The sequence below is a fragment of the Heliconius melpomene genome, chromosome 21 (assembly GCF_056956725.1).
Source record: "Heliconius melpomene rosina isolate 202511_hmr_F chromosome 21, ASM5695672v1, whole genome shotgun sequence".
NCBI classification, from domain to species: domain Eukaryota; kingdom Metazoa; phylum Arthropoda; class Insecta; order Lepidoptera; family Nymphalidae; genus Heliconius; species Heliconius melpomene.
The window spans coordinates 10,167,878-10,189,241 of NC_140409.1; the positions used below are offsets into that span (position 1 = coordinate 10,167,878).

Here is a 21,364-nt window from a genome sequence, read left to right on the forward strand (position 1 = left end):
AATTTTACGTTTGTATTTTAAATAATTGTCATGGAGCGGCGATGGAACAAATACAAACAATATTCTATTTATACTACAGACACAAACTATATTATTCCAAAGATATTCTGAAGATATATTTTTGAATATGTTGTTTTTGATGTCGAAAGTAATCTATCTATATATATAAAATCGAAAGGTCACTCACTCATCACGAAATCTCAGAAACTACTTGTGCTAGGAATCTCAAATTTTGCACGGAGGTTATTTATAGGACGTAGGTGCTCGCTAAGACGGGGATTTGCAATATTCGACTCCTAAGGGGTAGTTTTCGGGGTTAATAGTTTGTATGAAACTTTCTTACTATAAATGCTAAGAGTCTCAAATTTTCTATAGACGTTGCTTATAGGACGTAAGTACACACGGAGACGGGAATTTCCAATATTCCACGCCTAAATGGTTGTTTTTAGGGTTGGTAGTTTGCATGAAACTATAAGCGCTAGGAGTCTCAAATTTTCTATGGACGTGACTTATAGGACGTAAGTACACACGGAGACGGGAATTTCCAATATTCCACCCATAAAGGGTTGTTTTTAGGGTTGTTAGTTTGTATGAAACTTCGTTACTATAAGTGCTAGGAGTTTCAAATTTTGCATGAGCGTTACTTACAGGATGTAGTTGTTAACTAAGACGAGATTTTGCTAAATTTGATACCTAAGCATGTAGTTTTGGGGTTGATATTGTATATGCAATTTTGTAATTACAAGTGCTGGTCAAAAGTCTCAAGTAGTGTCTACGCTATCTCTAATGCTACCTTAGATGGGATTTTGACATGGATTTTGAAACAAGATTTTTTTTCGAAATTCGACCCCTAATAGTGTGTTTTTCGAGATATAAGTTATAACATCTATTAACTATATAATGTATTTCATATTCTACACATAATTAAAGGATATAAAAGCGAAATCTGCACATGAAAAATATAGGCCTTCGTGGCGCAGGGGCAAGGGTGTGGGTTCGATTTCCACTCGAGGTAATGCATTATTATACATTAGTATTTTTATTTCTTTGCTCTAGCAGCAATTCAAAAGCCAGGCGTGAAGTTCGGCCACCCAACACGCAATGACTCGAAAAATTTAATGTAATGTGGAGAAAGGAGTGTCTCAACGCTAGGTTCCCTTTGCTTATACTCTGTGCGGGATACAGCGTGAAGCTGAAAAAAGAAAGATAAAGAGGCCAGTCGTGTTGCAGAAGCACAATAGTGTTATAGTAATTTTCATTTCATTGTTGAGTTGCACCACTTAATACGCAATGCCTCCAGAAATCGGCGGAAAATGTGGAACGGAGTATCTTAGCTCTAGCTTCCTTCTGCCCACCCCACTGTGCGCTGGATACAGCGTGGAGTTGATTATAAAGCTATAAAAACTTAAGAATTAGGTCCATTAATATATCTATAATATAGGCTTGAAACCACTTAGTAGAATTTTTGTCTCCGATCGCGAATCATGCAAAAATATACACACAAAATATTTCATTTTGCTATCATGGATTCTGGCAAAACCAAAGTGCCTTTTACAGAATATTGGATCCTTACCGATTCAAATGGCTCTAAACATATGGTTCCAAATGATACTGGGTCGCGTGCCTCGAGATGAGAACAGTACTTCATATGAGTCCGATCTTGGGTTCTTTACATTACCAATCGGTGTTTTAACATAAAGTAATGTCTCGCTCTGCCGGTGACTCCCAATGTCTTTGATACCAACTTGCTCTTGCTTTCCGTATGATCGCGATACTAACTGATAGTTACTCGAAACGTTAAAGCCCAACATGTTGATACTGGGAGTATATGAGAATAACATTTTTTTTGTTTAAATTAATAATGCTCTATAACAAAAATTTACATAAAAGTGATAAGAGCCCTATCAGTAATGAATCCCTGTCAAAGCCAGTTATTTCATCTTTAAGTCTGTTTATGCAATTGTAAATTATTTGAATAGTTCAAATTAATACTTAAATTTATTTTTATCATATGGTGAAAGTAAAAAAAGTAAAAAATATATAAATTAATTATGTTTGCATATTGCAAAGCGCTCTAAAAAAATCGTAAAAGAAACTTAAAACTGATCTTAAATGAGGTAATGTAGGTTGCATTCTTTTAAACCATTAAAAATTCTTATAAGAATTACGCTAATATGGTACCAAAGTTATTGAAATGTTTATATTAGAAATCACTATAAGTGCGCTGCAAACATGAAATATTAGAACATAAAATAATTCAGTACATTGAATAAATAATTGTGTAGTTCAAGCGGGCGAAGCCGCCGGCGGTTGCTAGTAATTGATATTTTTCATATATTTATAAATTTTTTAGATTATATAAATAGAAACATAAGCTGGGTGTACTTCCACATGAAGAAAAGGTGTTACCAGTTGCGGTATAAGCATCCTAAATTCCACGAGAAAGAACCTTCTTTGGTTGGGGGCACCAGGCAGCGATGAACTATGTAAAAAAATAATTAAAACAGTTCATTCATATAATAATTGAATCAGAAGATAATATTTATTTATAAAAAACCTTCTTTCACTATAATATATGTATGAATGTGTAATTGTTCTTGTAGAACATTTATCAATTTTAATAAAATATATATACCTAAATGTTTACATTTTTGTTCAAATGAATTTATAATTAAGATAAGAATTGTTTATTTAATATAATCTCAAAAAAATACTTTTGCACTTATATTTAGAAACATAAATTTTTTTGCTACATGCAATGTACTTAGTTCACGCTACGAAGGCGGAGTAGGTATATGTAGAATACAGTGTTGTGACACTCCATTGCCCACTTTCCGCCGAATTTTTGAGGCATTGCGTGGTAAATGGTGAAACTCTTCTCCGCGTTTTGCCTTGATACCAGACCGAATATTAATAAATAATAATTCATCCCCCTGAATGGGAATCGAACCCACAACTCACGTTTTTGTGCACCTGCGCCACGACGGCCTCAAGTCCTCAATATCACGATGTTTGTAAATTCTTGGACAAAAATGGAATGGAAATGTTTTCAGGGTATTGTATTATTTTCAGAATGTGCGGATTATTTATAAGTAAGCATATTTATGTGGGCTTAATGATACAAAGCTGGAAACAAATAATGTAATATCGGATTTTTGGTTTTTCATTTTTCATTTAGTTTCTAAGTGGCTTGGAAGTTTCTAAGGAGAAGAGTCCTAGGTTAAAAATTAAACTAGTTTTCACATTTGTTAGAATTTATTAAAATTGAATTATATTAATTACTTAATTTATTTATATATATATATATATAATAATAACAATTAATTTTAATAATATACATATAAAAACAAGAAAGATTGACAGGGAACAACAAAGTCACATGCTTACATCACTATCTTACGCTAACACCAAAGTAAATCCACTCAATTTTATTGTCACAGTAAGACTAAATTCACAATAAAATTTCAAATATCTTCACATTTATCTTAACATCAATATTAGCTCCAAAAATAATCCATGTTTGAATTGAGCTAATACAGGACTATAGTCCATATCAAATAATGGTAATCACATAGAAACAATCGGAGTGCATAAATATCTTAAAACAAATGTTGTATCTGAAAAAAAAAAACTATACAAAATCTAACGAAGCTAAACCAAAATTTAATTTACTTACATATAAATTATATCTATGCGTATTTACCGTTTACATTTATAAAGTGAAATTGACATAAGATCCTACATAATTGACAAGAACTGACTACCCTACTGCAAATTATGAGGAATGACTTACCACTGTGTCACAAGAGATCCGAAAAGGTACAAAATAGTAAATAGTGTAAGCTCAAAAGGGTCCCATAGAGGTAAATCACAAAATGACCACCGATAAAACACTACTTTGGACATATTTATGTATATATACGAAGAAACTATTATTACTAAGTGACCCTGTACCCCAGTCTCGCTTAAAAAAAAAAACAATCTTTTAAACATGTAAAGTCTAATAAACGAGCAGTCTCAATCTTTTCTTTCAAAAAGTCTAATTTTTCGTATCGTTTTTCTCCTCGACTGCCGGCTTACAATCCAACCAATGGGGTTATCGGTAACTTTTTAATTTTCTTACACGCAACGACACCTAGACAAGATATGACAATTCTTCAGTGGATTATGGCATATATCATACTTGCTAGTTACGTCCAAAAGGAGATTCTAAATAGAATTAGTCTGTGAAAAGTGTTCAGTTCAGCCCCATAGATAGTTCAAATAACGAGGAATATACCCGATCTTATAATCGGTGGGATATTTTACAAATTCACATTCCTCTTTTGTTTATGAAGCTTAATTCTAACATTTATCACCACATCGATATATTAAAACATCTACTAAAAGCTGAACCACAAAAGCTACAGTAAGTTTACATGAAGCATTTTGAATATGACGTAGTATTGGATAAAATGCTGGCCGAGGATTCTTCCTTCACACCAACTGAAATAAAAAATATAAATTAATAAAATATAGTGTATTAAATACATAATTATGAGAGAATTATTATTACATACTAGCGGCCCGCTTGCGGCTTCGCCCGCGTGAACTACGTTATTATTAATTTCTGTCTCCATGAGTACCTATGTCCTATAAGTGATGTCCTTGTGAAATTTGAAACTCCTAGCATTTGTAGTAACGAAGTTTCATACAAACTTTCAACCCCAAAAACAAGCCCTTAGAAGTCGAATATTGCAAATTCCCGTCTTAGCGAGCACCTACGTCCTGTAAATAACTCCTATGCAAAATTTGAGATTCCTAGCACTTGTAATTTCTGAGATTTCGTGATGAGGGACCTTTCGATTTTATATATATAGATACAATGTACATTATTCAAATTCATATGTATATATACGGAATATATTCTACTATAATAACAGTATAAACGTGAAACATGTTTTTTTTATAACGACCCAGAGGAGATAGTGGAGATAGATGCGTTTTTTTAAAGGTTCGCATGTCGTATTGAGCTGAAAACATTTATTCCACTTTCACGTAAACACTGCTGAACAGTTTAAGATGAAACTTTATAGTGATGTAGCCTATATGTCAGAGTAATACATAGGCTACAATTTATAAAAGATTAAACGGGCGAAGTCTGCATATGGGCCCCTATATCAATAAAGATCAAGTATTAAAGTTTTAATATATGCTGAAATATTACCTTCGGGCCAGAAAGAGAACCTTCCCGCTGCATCAGATGAAGTTACGGAGTCATGTCGTCGAGGAGGTGAGTAATTGCCCGTTGACACAAATCCTGCATTAGGACTCGGGGACCCACCTGAAATCAATTATAATATATATTACATTCAAGTTACAAGAGTTACAATGCATCAATACTTCGGCGGAAAGTGCACATCTAATACCTTAATGGGGAAAAGAGTATCTTTACATTAGAATTTTAGGTTCCTTTCCCTCCCCACTATGTGGTTAACACTAGGTTATATAAATTCTATAGATATACATAGTGTTTTGACATTGTGCTTGATGTGAGTAATGTGATTAGGATCAGTTTGAATACTATATTTTTCAACTTCCCGCTGTATTCCGGTTATGGGTTCAATCCCCACTCGGGGAAATGAAATATTTAATAATTTCATTGAAATATACTTTTAAATTTCTTCTCTCTGGGTTGGCAAAGCACAGCGTTGAGTACCGCCACTCAACACGCAATGCCTCCAAAACTTGAATCTGTCCTGAGTGTCTTAACACTAGCATCCCTCTGCCTAGGTACTAATATATGAAGACAATAAGGGTGTTGAATGAGCCTTAATGAAGTCTCCGTGCCCCGTGTGCACGTCACGTAGTGCCCGCGGCTCACCTTGGCCAACAAATGTTGCATTTCGAAAACCAATGTTAATTATTTTTATAATGCTTACAATTTTCGCATTTCATACTTGTAATTATATAAAGTATTATATTTTAATTATTGTTTTTCTTATATTTTTAAATATATTTTTTTATATTTTTAGACAGATGTTTTTAATTTTTTTCGCTAAATCTCTCATGTTTTAAAGATAAGTCACATTAATCTACTTAAATAGTGAAATTGTCTATAAAGAAAAAATAATGAAAATAAATATCAAAATATGTAGAAACAAAAATAAATAATTTTCCCAAGGATTCTCTGTAAACGAATTTAAACTATTACTCAGAACTTACCGAATAAAACAGAGTAACACATAATATTTTCAATATACTTAGGTATATCTCTACTAAAAGATTTCCAATTTTCTCTACTAAAAGTTTACCTTAATTAATTATTAATCTATCGCCATCTATACGCCGCCGTCTGTTGTTTTTTCACGTTTATTGTATCATTTCACTAACTTTGGTTAATTTGGATATAACTTGCAATAGATGACACTAGGAGTTTGATAGTTTACAACTAGAAATCTCAAGTATGGGATGGCGCTAGTAGTAAAAAAATGGAAATCGCATAAGTGGAAAAGAGATAAGCGTTTATGAAACAATAAAATTTTCCCCCTTAGAATCGACGATTCGTTTTTTTTAAGTCTCATAGTGTTTTGGATTATTTTATATTTGAATAAGTAAGTATACCTAACAAAATTTTTATATTTTTAGAATTATTAAATACATGTTTGGGTTTGATTTAGATATCAGAGTAGATACTGGCTGATTCACATCTCACTCCAAAATATAATTATTTAAAAATATGTAGGTATATCATGTACCTGTCCTAATTTTAGCAATATTTTCGTTTACGTAATGTTGACATTTCACAATTTTGTTCCTATACGAAGTTCTTTATTACAAAAAGATAAGCTTATACTTAGAATGTTATAAAAAAATAGTCGATGTTTATGTAAAAAATCACACACCCTCAGGCCAGAATGAAAATCGGGATACAGGCGCGTCCGATGAAGTCACGATGTCGTGATGACGACCCGGCGAGAAGCCACCTGTTGCTGCGTATCCCGAACTGGGACTGGATGAACCATCTGAAAATAAATATTACATGTGTTTTAGGATTCCGTACTTTAATTAAACAAAAGAACCGGAATTCTTATAGGATTTCATTTTTGTTGGTAAAACTAATAAAACGGAATTCTTATAACATTACATAATTGTGGGTCTCTCTCCATCCGTGAAGATGTCCTTCCACTGTTAACTCGATGACTCAAAGGAAATCAATTTTTATTTGATTTTTAATTTGATTTCATATTTTTTCTCGTTCTGTTTTACCAGCAGCTTTGTGTACGAAGCGCGGTGTTGAGTCCCGCCACTCACCGAACGAGGCTTTGATATAATATCATCTGCCTATCCTGATTTATGCAGGATAAAAAAAATATATATAATTTGTAATATAGAATACTAAAATTTAAATCTACATATAAGTGTGCCGGCCCAGGGGCCAAAATTTGGGGGAAAGTGGGCAACGGAGTGTCTTAACACTAGGTTCCCTCTGCTTACCCTGCTGTGTGCGGGATACAGTGTAAAGCTGATTTTATATGAGTACTTACCTAAATTGGGAACGTTGATATTATATGCATTCATCGACATTGGTTGCATTGACTGCAATTGGGTTTGGATCTGGAACAAAATCTTATATATGTTTATAGGTTTATTTCGCACTTCGGCTAATGCCATTTAATAATTATAGTTCAAAAATATAAAAAAAAATCAATATTATTTTTTTTAGTTGACGTTCAATAAGACTTTTCTTAAGTTGTGCAGATGCTTAACTCCATAACATTTCTAAATAAGTATATCAATTGTTGATAATATGTACCTAGGTATTTTTTTTCTTAGTTTTTCTTAGAGTATTTTTTATATTTACAGTATAAAATTCTCTCTTTTCTCTCTCTCGAATATAGATAACCAAAGCTCTTAACTATAAAGTTAAGAGAGGAAAGCACTACAAACAACCTAGAAAGCACTTACAGAAGTTGAAATATAGAGAAATTAAACTTAAGGCACAAATCGAAAAAAAAAATTTAAAGAAATATTAAATGCTTATTTCGCTACTTGTGCTTATTTTATCGCTACGGGTTATATGTATTCATTTTGGAATTACATTTCATCACATTCAATATTATACATACTTTTTAAGATACTATTATTATTGTCCATGAGAGAGTTCTTCTGGGGAGTCCCAGAGAACATGTTTGAAGAAGTGGATGACAGTAGACGAAGGCATACATGGACCGTAACGGTAAGCACTTCATACTTTTTGAGGAAAAGAGAAAGCAAACACTAGATTAGCTACAGGTGCGTGGCCCGACATTGAAGTGAAAATAGCGCGCGCTTTTTTTTGTTTTCAGATAATTAAGTTGATTGGCTTACATACAAAGGAGAAAGTACAGTAAAAATGAGATAATATTACATAATGGAGAATACATGTTAAATAGAGATAAGACACTGCCTTCACATTTAGCTCTGTTTGTTATCAAAAAAAATATTATGACTCTGGTGTGTTCACATAATAATCTTTAATAGCAAAAAATGTAGATCAAATATAATTATGTATGTGCCATTGCAGGAAGGTTGGTAAATGTAATATTGTATTACATTTTTTTTTCAAACCTTAATAAATATTACTTATATTCATATTATTATAATGCTTTAGTATTTTTTTTTTCAAAAGAATATTTGAGGCCCCCACTCGAAGGAAATTATTATTTATGAATATTTTTATTTCTCTCTCTCACTGAGACCAAGGTACATTCCCGGCGTTTAGTTCCGCCACTCAACACGCAACGCCTCGAAAAATTTTGCGGAAAGCGGGGAACGGAGTGTCTTAACACTAGATTACCTCTGCTGCTAAGCTGATTTATGAATATTAAATGGAAATGTAGATTATAAAATATAGACGTTAATGTATTCTACGGTGCTAACACAAATCACGCCATGAGTTTTCATTATTAACTAAAGTATAACTCAAATTAAAAAGAGCTTACCGTGACGGACGGAGATATTCATATATTCTTAAAGCAATTTCTCAACAGAGAGAAAAATATATGGTATTTTATTATATGAAAATTGTGATTTAAGTCTCTAGCCCTATATACATGTGTTGCCCTTAAATAAATTTATAACTTAAATTTCTAATTTCGGGTTTATTTTATGATGAAAATTGAAAAAGCCTTTTTTTTTGACAATCCCCAAATTTCTAAAATTATTTCATTTTAAAACATATATTTTATTGGTTTTTTCATAAAATAACCGTTAAATGGATTTTTGTAAAAAGTGAAATGATGAAATTTTAAAAATACTTCTCATTTTTTAATACAAGTACCATCTTTGCTAAACAAAAATGCTTTCCAGAAATTGGAAAAAACAAATGTAATAATGTTATATCGCAAAATCAGAATTTGTCGTAGTTATGATTGCAGCAATTTGCAATAGACCGGTTTACGGCCTGTTGATACGCTAGTAAAAGTTTAATCTCATGATTACAGCTATGAACCTATAAAAATAATATGCGTATGCGCATTGCACAGCGCCGTTTTCTATGGTGGCAACAATATGTCGTAATTTTTCATATTGTTTTCTTTGCTTGTCAAAAGTCACATACTCAGGAACTAGGAATCTATAAGGAAATGTTTAATGTTCTAGTGTTCTAGACAGTCAATTGTTTTAAAATATATTTGGTTTTCTTTTAATATATAGAAGTAGTCATAATGACTTTCTACAATCCATACTCACACCTGCATGCATTATCTTTATCAGCCTTCTTAGATTCCATTTTCAAGGATCGACCTTCCCTCCATAATGGGTTTACCGCAATAGGTTCGCTACCGTTATAGGTTCTGTGGCAACTGTAATCAACCCTCTACCACCTGCTTGCTAATCCTTTAGTATATGTTGATGACAATGGTTATCCCATTCTCTCCATTCCGTTGTTTGCTAATCCTTTAGTATATGTTGATGACAATGGTTATCCCGTTCTCTCTATAGCCCGTTAAGAGCCCGTCTCGCGCACTCGTTAAAAATCTTTAACTTTAGGCTTTGCAATATTCTAGCTTTATTTTCTAGGAGCATCCATGAAAGTGTTGCATCTATAAACACTAATGTTTGCCCAAGGTAAGGTAGGTTTGGTTTGTGAATATATCACCTTAGACCTCAATTAATATAATAAATATATTGAATTCTTCTTGTCATTACTAACATATTGAAAGTTAAATTTATTTGCTTTAGTTATCCTAATAATAATATGTATGAAAAATTCTATATTGTGAAAATCTAAGATCTTATACTATATAAATATTCTTTCGAGTTGAAATTGCTGTATCACCATATTATTTTATACATACATACATACATATTTTATATATTTTTAGCGCCTACAATGTAGTTAGGTAACAGAAATAAAATAGAATGAAAATATAAATATGCATTTAGAATTAGGGAAATCAATTATATGTGTAGCTTTTAAAAATGTTAATGTTATATTTATATGTATATGTTTATTACTATTTATACTAATTGAATTTATTTGGAAGTGACTCTCTCTGACCAAAAATATGAAAACCACAAAATATACTCAACTAATTCAGAAGGGGATTCTAAACTTCAGAATCAGTTTAAAAACGTATTAAATATTTTATTTGATAATTTCAAAGTAGATATACTTTTGTTTGTTCAGTAGTGTTGAACACAGTGCACTGTTGACTTTGGCCGCTCTACCCTTAATATCTTTAAAGTAGCATAAGAGTTCTCGTATCAAATAATATAAGATATTACGTTTTACGTGTTAATTACTTATAGCAAAAATATTATCTTTTTAGTTTTTAGGTACCTACGAAGCACCTATATACGAGTGTAATGATTTTATGTAAATAGTTTTAATATTCACGATAATTTATTATAAAAAATGTAAATGAACCTCTTTGTATAATAAAAACATATATTTGAAAATTTATACATAGAACTAGCACGAGTTGTCAATTTAAAAAGGACGCTTCATGTGATGGAAATGGAAATTTTGATACGCACTTTTAGACTTGGAGCTGAAGAAGAAAGAGGTCCTCTAGAATAATTGTAGAATCCTGTATCTAGAATAATGTATTATAATTTTAGATTTACATTGTACAAGACTAATAGTGTTTAGCCATGGAAGAAATATAAGTTCTGTAAAAGCCTCGAGGTGTTTGATTTCTTTACACGAGTAATATTTAAAACATTACGTACTTGTCCTTGTATTTGATGAGTTGAGAAAGGGTTGACTGGAGATGTTTGATGCGGCAAGGTGTGTGGCGAACATCCAGGAGGGCTCCTACCGATAGCACAGCCGCTGGTGTAGCCAAGTCCACCTGTGGTCTGTGGGAGCCATGTACTGTGGACAAAATCGAAAAAAATGTTATTTGAAACTTGTTGTGTTGAGGCTAGTCGTGCCGCAGGCCACAAAGTGTGACTGTAAAATCGACTGGTTACGGGTTACTAGTCTCACTTTTAATCTTCTATTAATTTAAATAATTTTTATTTATTTTTTAATTACGATATACTTTATATAAATATATGTGTATATTCGTGGCGCAGAGGCACAAAGTGGGACTGTAAAACCGACTGGTTGTGGGTTCGATTCCCACTCGAGGAGATGAAATATTTATTTAAATTTATATTTCCATTTCTTCGCTCTGGTGTCGAGGCAAAGTGCGGCGTTGATTTCCGCCACTCAACATGCAATGCGTCCAGAATTCGGCAGAAAGTGGGTAACAGAGTGACTAGGTTCCCTCTGCCTACCCAGCTGTGTGCGGGATGCTGTATCCCGCACTGATGAAGCTGATTAAATTTGAAACTAGTTTTCCAATTTCCAGACTGATTTGACTTAGTAGGTAGAACATCAGTACAAACTATTTCCCTAATTTCAATAGATGTTCCTACAAGATTACAATTAATTTAAATGAAATATAATGTATATTAAGTATATTGATTAATCAATGAGTGTTTTCAAACTACGTATTAAGATATTCAAGAAATATTTTTTCGTAGCATTCTTAATTTCTGTAAGTGAAAAAATTATGGCCATAGTTTGTATTTAAAAAGTCACATTATTATTTTTTATATGTGACCCGACAAGCAAAGTAATCAATGCAGTGTTTTACTTGTTTTAAATAAATATAATAACCTTATAAATGACTTTTTTCTACCTCCTTACAACAAATCCTATTGGATCGGTGTCTGTATATGGAACGCATATAAGAAAAAAATCTTTTGATATGATTTATCTTAATTGATTTCAATGCAGTTGTCACTATTGTATTTTGGTAAAATCCATTTAGCATTCTTTTTTTTTAAATAATTTGTATGAACATCAATGTAAAAACGTTATTTTCCAAGATTTCAAAACTAAATAACTAAAAAAAGCTCGGCCTATACTTTGACAAAAAAAAGCTTCACATCATTAGGTATTTTACTAATGAATTAATTCTTTTAATTTACTTTTCTTTGCAGATGAATCACAGTATCAATATCCACAGATAGTTTCGAATGCTTTAATAAATTACTCTTAACTACGTATAACGGTAATTATTTAAATAGCTATTTAAAATCAACTCTACATTTTGTTCAATTCATTATCTTGATGAATTAACTTAAAAATATTTTTTAGAAAACATATAAATTTAACGTGGCGGGAAATGAACCTGCGCTTATCGGAAATTAATAACTTTTGTTAAAAAATAATAATTGTCTATGTCTTTATACTCCTGCTAGCTAAAGGGGTCAAACGGGGAGAAACTAAGAATTGTGTATTACACATTCTATGTAATGAAGCCTATATAAGCCTTCGTTGATAAATGAACAAACCGATACGAAAAATATTTTATCAATTTGAATAAGTAATTATTGGGGATATTGATTATTAATTATATAATTAACTAGTGGGTCCGGACGCGGCTACGCCCGCTTAAACTATACGAATATTTGTTAAATATATTTATGAAATTATGTTCAGTTTTCAATAGAGAGATGCGTTAAGCAAGCTCATTTTGGGTGACGTTTTCTAACAACAAACTTTGCAAATGGTTGCTTAGCAACGACGGTTGTTATTAACATAGCGGAATTAATTGTATGTTAAATTAATAAATATTTTAATATGTTGGTATATATCGAAAATATTACAAATATGAGAAAAAAATGTATCCTATGTTCATCCCGAGACCCTCAAGTATCTCTATATGAGTATTTTATCACAATTAAATTAGCGGTTTGGCCCTGATTGTATAAAAGGCCTAGATTACCTACAGCTGGATAAGCAGAGGGAGAGGGAACAGAGGACAGAGGAGGAGGAGAAGGGATTAAGACTTACTTCTACTAGACTACTTCCCGCTGAATTTTGGCGACATTGCGTGTTTAGTGGCGGAACACAACGCTGAGCTTTACCTCGTTACTAGAGCGAAGAAATTAAAATATTAATAATTTCATTTCCTCTAGTGGGAATCGAACCCACAACCTGTCGTGTTCACAGTCGTGCCTATTTGTGACTAGCCTCGTTTCACAGCCTCACGGCACTGGCCTATGAATATAATTAACTATTTAACGTTGTACACGATAGACATAAAATTCTTTATTAAAACAATTTTTAGTATTATAAAAAAAAAACTATTTTAAGCAGCTTTTGTTTTTTATACTAATAATTAATAATAATTGATGAAATAATATACAGGGTGGAAGAGGCAGCGCTTCTTTCATTGAAACTGCATATAGGGTAATATATTTCAAACCCACACCTAAGAAATTAATCAAGGTACCTCAACAGTTTGGACGTAGGATTTTTTTTTCATTTCACGATTTTTATCCATATCTGTATTTCGTGTGACGCACACATACGTGTGCGACGTTTCCGATTTGACAGGCAAGTGTGTGCGTGCCTATGTTATACTATACAAATGGCGTTTTATTTTAAAATGATATTTTTATTATTTATTTTGTTTGAAAAAATAACTTTTAAATTTATGGGAATTATTTTTTCTCCGAATTATATTAGGCTTTTATAGAGTAGTTAAAACTGTGGTTTCATTTAAAGTGGTGCTGACAATTCCACCCTGTATATGTTATTTTTTAAATTTACGGTAACCTAGTAAACTTCTCACTAAAAATTACTTCTCACTATAAATGTATCAGCTACTTAGTGCATTAAGTAAACGTAAATATAATACATAATTACGCCTCAAGAGTTAAGAGTACAAAAGTAAGTCAAACTTGACTAACCAAGACCCCGCCTACAATCTCGTCGACCAATGAAACATCACAACACAACACAAGGCCACTATCATCCAATAATCCCACGTCTGAGATTAAGAAAAGCGGCGCCTTAAGAAAATTTATATTCTTACTTAAAACACGTTTTTTTTAACTTAAACATTTTTTTTAATTTCATTTTAGGCATATGATTACTTGTGTGGTCGTGTAGGCTCCCGAGGGTAAGCTTGACGATTGTAGCAGCTTCGATTCCCCCTCGAGGGTATGAAATATTTAATATTTTCACTTCTTCGCTCTGCAAGACCTCAAGAATTTGGCAGAAAGTGGAGATTGGAAATAGGAACGGAGTGTCTCAACACTAGGTACCCAGATTCAATCTGTGTGCTCTGCTTGCTGTATGCGAGATACAGCGTGAAGCTAAAAATATAAATAAAATATGATTATTTTATTTATATTTATAGCATTTTTTAAAGTTACAGCAAGATGTTAGGGATACAGGTTGAAAGATATTATTTTTTATCAGCTTACGCTGTATCCCGCACACAGCAGGGTAGAGAGAGGTGCCAGTACACCTAGTGCTAAAACACTGCGTTCCCCGCTTAATAGAAAGACAATAGGAAGATATTAATACAATATAGTTTATTTAGTTATATCTGTCACCATATATACTTATTTCAGGTGTATAACCTTATTTTTATAATGTCATTCAGATAGTTGGCAACAGACGCGAACACGTGACCAATGATAACAGCACGAAGAGGTCAATACATACATACATGTACCTACATACACTATGATACACTATGAGTTAAAGCTTTAGAATTTTTTGTGTTTCGTTTCATTCATCTTTCATCTATATATATAAAATCGAAAGGTCACTCACTCATCACGAAATCTCAAAAACTACCACAGCTAGGAGTTTAAAATTTTGCACGGAGATTATTTATAGGACGTAGGTGCTCGCTAAGCATTGCAATATTCGACTTCTAAGGGGTTGTTTTTGGGGTTGAAAGTTTGTATGAAACTTCGTTACTACAAATGCGTTATGCAAATACTAAAATAGGAGTCTCAACAAATGCTATTTTGCATGGACGTCACTTATAGGACGTAGGTACTCATGGAGACAGAAATTAATAATAACGTAGTTCACGCAGGCGAAGCCGCGGGCGGGCCGCTAGTTTTAAATATATATAAAAAACTAAAAATAAATTAAATTAATTAAACACGCTGTATCAGGGTATAATAGGGTAGGCAGAGGGTGGGACTCAATGCCGCGCTATGCCTCAACATCAGAGCGAAGAAATGAAAATATAAATTTAAATAAATATTTAAGTTCCTCGAGTGGGTATCGAACTCACAGCCAATCGCGTCTAACATTACACACTTGTGTCTCTGCGCCACGACAGGTCTCAGATTTATGAAATAGCTCTGATAGCTTCTTAATCTATAATATAAATTACATGGATTATATATAAAACTGTAAAATAATATTTCATAATAACTTCCGACCAAGTATAATAATAGATAATACTAGAGATACTTAGTATTAAAAAATAGATATATGTGTTTTTAAATTTAAACTTTTAGTGATTAAAAAGAAAACAAATTTGAAAACTACACAGACAAATCCGCGAACAGAAAGCTAGTATTGCAATATCAATAAATAATGTGAAAATCTAGTAATAATCATACCATGACCTTCCTCACTAGGTGTCAATCCAAAACAATTATGTAGTTTCAATAAATAATCAACATGAAAACTAACGGCAAATTATCAATTATGAATGTTCATCGAGTTTGTTTAGTAAACATTTAGTATATATGTATATAAATATTTTCATTTTAAATTAATTAGTACCAGCTAAATAAACTACTTAAGATTAGTGTAAAAGTTCATATGTAAATATATGTATAAAAAAATAAATTAGCTTCACTCTGTTACCCACTTTCTGCAGAATTCTGGAGGCATTGCGTGTCGAGTGGCAGAACTCAACGCCGCAATTTACCTCGACACCAGAGTGAAGAAATGGAAATATATATTTTAATAAATATTTTATCCCCTCGATTGGGAATCGAAACCACAACCAGTCGGTTTTTCAGTCACACTTTGTGCCCCTGCGCCACGAATATATATATTTTTATATAAAGTGTTATAAAGAATATCGTAATTAAAAAATAAATAAAAATTATTTAAATTAACAAAAGTTAAAAAGTGAGACTTGTACAATTTATGGTTCTTAGTGCAATATAGAAACTATGATAATAACGTAAATTTTATCATTTTCCTTAATTGAAATGTACTTAAGACGATAAAAAGCATAACTTAACATTTCTCTTATAAAATGGCAATAGACAACCATGACGCTAGAGTTAGACACACAGACACAAACTTTATATATATTTACAGACTTTATATATACTCACACACACACACGCGCACATATACACACACACACCCTTATGGAAGCATATACACATAAATATATGTTCAACCTAACTTATATATGTACAAAGTAATTAATTTGTTTTATTTGTAAAATGTTTGTTGAGTTTAATGTTTAAGCAGATATTTTAGATTTTGTATTGGAAGGGCGGGGTCTCCTAATACAGGCATTACTTGTGTAAAAGGAGCTCTCTGTAACAATTATTTCTGTGTAAAATCTGTTGAAGAAATAAAATATTTTTATTTATTTATTTATTTTATTTTCTTATTTTCCTCCATTTAGCAGACTAAGTATATGTATCTGGGCGGCCACGACTCGCTGACCGTACTGTACATATACGTTGTCATATTTACACGTTATCACGTGTGGGGCGTTCGAAGGATGTCAGTTGATGCAAATATGTAATATTGAAATTTGATATGCAATTTCATCACTCATATCCAAACAAGAATCTATTACTATTTTTTTCGATCGATAATCTTAATATAGGTATAGTAGATATTTTTTAATAATTACTTATAATAAAAAAAAACTTGACTGCTTAAGAAAAAAAACGTCAAATAGTATAAAAGACAAAGAAGGAAAAAACAACCTTCTGTTCTTCTGAAATCTAAATCTAAAGGATCTTGGATGTCGAAATAAGCAATATTTCGGGACCCGTTAACATTGTGCAGGGTTTTGTATGAATGGGATGAATGTTAATCCTTCCTCCTCCGATCCTATCCGTCCTCCGATTTCTTTTTGGCTATATGTATATCGATTGTAAAACTATTTCAAAGGTACACTTCCAATATTACTTTTAATAACACTCAAAATTACAGGACTTTTGCTTATTTATGTCTTGTATTAATCGCAAGGTTCTTTTTAAATTGAGACCGTTGTGGCCTAAGGGTACAAGAGTGTGTAATTCGACGGTTCTAGGTTCGATTTCCAGGAATAAATGAATTATTATTTATTAATATTTTCATTTCTTCGTTCTGGCACCATGGCAAAAAGTCCGGCAATGAGTTTCGCAACTCAACACGTAATGCATCGATAAATTCTGCAGAAAATGGGGAATGGAGTGTCTTAACACTAGGTTCCCTCTGCTCGCACACTACAGGGTACAGTGTGCGGGATACAGCGTGAAGCTGACATTAAAATAAATGTTTATTGTTCAAATTAATGTAATCATAATAATATTGTACTTTTTTGGTATTTAATAACAAGTGTTATTACACCGAACGCAAAGGAAACATATTTTTATGACAGTTTCTCATACTCTTACCAACAAACCAAACATAAGAATGTTGGAAGTCTTACAAAGACATTAATTTATCAGGTTATATATGGTAATATATGAAAGATTATAATTGAGAAGAATTCGAAATGATGAAATCCGTAGACGAACGCAGGTTACCGACATAGCTCTCAAAATCTGCAAGCTAAAGTGGCAATGGGCAGGCCATATTCTCAGGAGGACCGACAATCGATGGGGAAGAAAGGTCCTCGAATGGCGACCACGTCTCGGCAAAAGGAGTACAGGCCGCCCTCCAACCAGGTGGACCGACGACCTTAAGAAGACAGCGGGAATCCGCTGGATTCAAAGGGCGCAGGACCGGACGGAGTGGCGAGCATTGGGGGAGGCCTATGTCCAGCAGTGGAGCTTAAAAGGCTGATGGATGGATGGATATGGTAATATAAAATAGTTACTCTCTAATTATAGAACAAGAATACTACAAATACAAATTACTTATATATTTTTAAAAGCTTTTATTTAACTTGCAATGTATGTATGTGGGTTCGGGTGAAATCTTGGAGCTCAGTTTTGAAGTAGATATCGTCAACCGATTGAGCTGAAATTTTGTATACACGTTTACTTTGGATGACAATGCACGATAAAATATGTGACGTCACTCTAAATGTAATATGGCGGACCATGCAAGATGGCGGAATTGTTATTTTTAATGTACTTCTACAATATGGGTATCAAATGAAAGAACTCGTTGAGAGCAACTCGAAAAATAATGTGATGTCACTCTAAATCCCATAAGGAGGATATTGAAGATAGCCGAGTATCTATTTGGTCTACTTCTACAATATAGATATTAAATGAAATGGGTCGTTGACCGTAACTCTAAAAATAATATGATGACGTTATACTAAATCCAATATGGCGGAACATCTAAGATGGCGGAATAGTTATTATTTATGCACTTCTGCAATATGGGTATCAAATGAAAGATCTTACCGAGAACAATTAGAAAAATAATGTGACATCACTTGAGATCCAATAGAATTGACACGATTCAAGTTTTTTGTGCTTTCATATAATGAAAGGTATGTTCATACGATTGAGCTGAAATTTTGTATACACGTTTGGTTTGGATGACAATGCACGATAAGGTTTGTGACTTCATTCTAAATATAATATGGCGGACCATCCAGGATGGCGGAATAGTTATATTTCATGAACTTCTATAATATGGGTATCAAATGAAAGGGCTTGTTGAGAGAAATTGGAAAAATAGTGTAACGTCATTCTAAATCCAATATGGCGAACCATCCAAAGTAACAGAATAGTTATTTTTGATGCACTTGTACATTACGGGTATCAAATGAAAGGGCTTCTTAAGAGTAACTTGAAAAATGATGTGACGTCATTCTAAATCTAATAAGGCGGACCATCCAAGATGGCGGAATAGTTATATTTAATGCACTTCTATAATATGGATATCAAATAAAAGGGCTCATTGAGAGCAACTTGAAAAATAATCTAACGTCATTCTAAATCCAATATGGCGGACCATCCAAGATAGCCCAATAGTTAATTTTACTCTACTTCTACAATATGGATATCTATTGAAAGGGCTCGTTGAGAGTAACTCGAAAAATGTGATGTTTTTCTAAATCCAATATGGAGGAACATCTAAGATGGCGGAATAGTTATTATTTATGCACATCTGCAATACGGGTATCAAATGAAAAGGCTTGCCGAGAATAATTAGAAAAATAATATGACATCTAGTGTGAGAAAACTTCTTCCTCCTGGCATTAACTCCGGCTATTGCCAGGGTCTGCCTTCCTACTCAACCTACTCCACTTTCCGCGGTCTTTTGCGTCCTCGGTGGTTAGACCATTGGCTCTCATATCCGGCATCACGACATCCAACCTTGTCGCGTTAATCAATATTTAATTAAATTCAAACTTTAAAAATTGAAACTTAGCAGATTTTACATAATGAAATTAGCACTAGTTTAATTACACAAGTTAATCGCGCGACAAGCTTTTATGATCATATAAATTGTGTACAATGAGGTTATGAGTTGATAGTTAAAATTTAAAAGACAAATTTTATTTTCTCCTTTTTAGGGCTTTTAAATAAAAGCTTTTTCTAAAAACGATTTTTTGCTTATAATTTATTCTATATTATATTTTTTAGAATAATTATATTCTGTAGATAATATTTCTGTTACTTTAATTTATATAAATATTAGTGTTAAGGAAATTGAAGAAATTAGAAAACACTATTTGCAAAAAGTTGTACTATAGATTGTGAAATAAAAAAATATGAAAATGTACGCAAGTTGTTTTTTTTTTATAAATACACATTTTTCTGGAATGATTAGGTATAGAGCGGCGTTAAGCTCCGCCATACGGCATACAATTTGTAAGGGCTCATTTTCATTGGTCGTTAACTCAGTCGTTTTACAGCATTAGGGAAGCCCCTCAGGGATCTCTATTACGGCATGCTGGTATACCCCGCACGGAGCCTAAACACCAATGAAAATGATCACCATGGATAAGCTATGGAGTAAAACACTACGAGAATATTTGCTTCCCTAACAGTCTATTACAAATGTGCTAAAAGTAAATAAAAATAATAAAAGATCAAACATAATTATATGTTTAAATATGTTTTTTACTGTATGAAAAAAAAAACGCCTTGTTTATTTGAAACTTCAAACTATACCAGTGATTACAGATTTGCTGCTAAAGGTTATCACATAATAAAGTTGTTATTATAACCTTCTGTTACTATCCAATGTGCGTATTGTGCTTGGTTTTTGATACTTAAAAAATCAACTATTATTTTTCATATCATTTATTTCATATTGACACCAAATAGAATACAAATTTTGTATTGTAGCTATATTATTAGTGAAAACTGCATCAAAATCCTTTGTGTAGATATAAGTATATATTGGTAGGTAGCTATTTATCTTAATGTTATCTAAAAATATATACTTAATATTTTTCATATTATGAAAAATTTGATAAATAAAATTACTTACGTATCATATCGTGGATACGACGGCGGATAAGGTGAGGAGGAACCAAAGTAATTCCTCGTGCCCAGTGGAAGAGACTGGACATGGGGATGCTGGACATGCCCCACGTAGCTGTCTCCGAAGAGGGTCTTCGGGTATGGAGAAGCGCGGAAAGGCCGTTTCATGCGACGTCGGCGTCTATAGTTCCCATTCTCAAACATGTCGCCGCATTGTGGATCTATAAGAAACACCCTCATATTCCTTAGCTAAGATTAAATTAGATTATATATGAATAGATGTTCTTCCTTTGGTTATTAATATTATTTGATAATAATATAAATTAATCTATTGTTAAATTATGTAATACGTCAACTTCCGCAATGCATCATTAGGAACTATAATGTTATTTGGTTTTGCAAAGGTTTAACGCTCTAAGTTCAAAGTAAAGGTTAGTTTTTGAAA

At 32.5% G+C, this 21,364-nt stretch overlaps 1 protein-coding gene across 3 annotated transcripts in view; it reads right to left on the reverse strand.

Moving 5' to 3' along the window:
* Positions 1-3,243: 3,243 nt before the first annotated feature.
* The window catches only part of LOC146527222 (uncharacterized), a 63,977-nt gene continuing 45,856 nt past the window's right edge, over positions 3,244-21,364 (reverse strand). For 2 of the 3 annotated variants that reach the window (XM_085206540.1, XM_085206542.1), the window contains exons 6-11: positions 20,927-21,140; positions 11,197-11,341; positions 7,527-7,608; positions 6,885-7,004; positions 5,207-5,323; positions 3,244-4,485 (exon numbers count right to left, since the gene is read on the reverse strand). In XM_085206540.1, coding sequence (XP_085062666.1) covers positions 4,415-4,485; positions 5,207-5,323; positions 6,885-7,004; positions 7,527-7,608; positions 11,197-11,341; positions 20,927-21,140 — 749 coding nt within the window. In that variant the 3' untranslated portion in view covers positions 3,244-4,414. The remainder of the gene's footprint in view (positions 4,486-5,206; positions 5,324-6,884; positions 7,005-7,526; positions 7,609-11,196; positions 11,342-20,926; positions 21,141-21,364) is intronic. The other variant, XM_085206541.1, reaches the window with a different exon arrangement.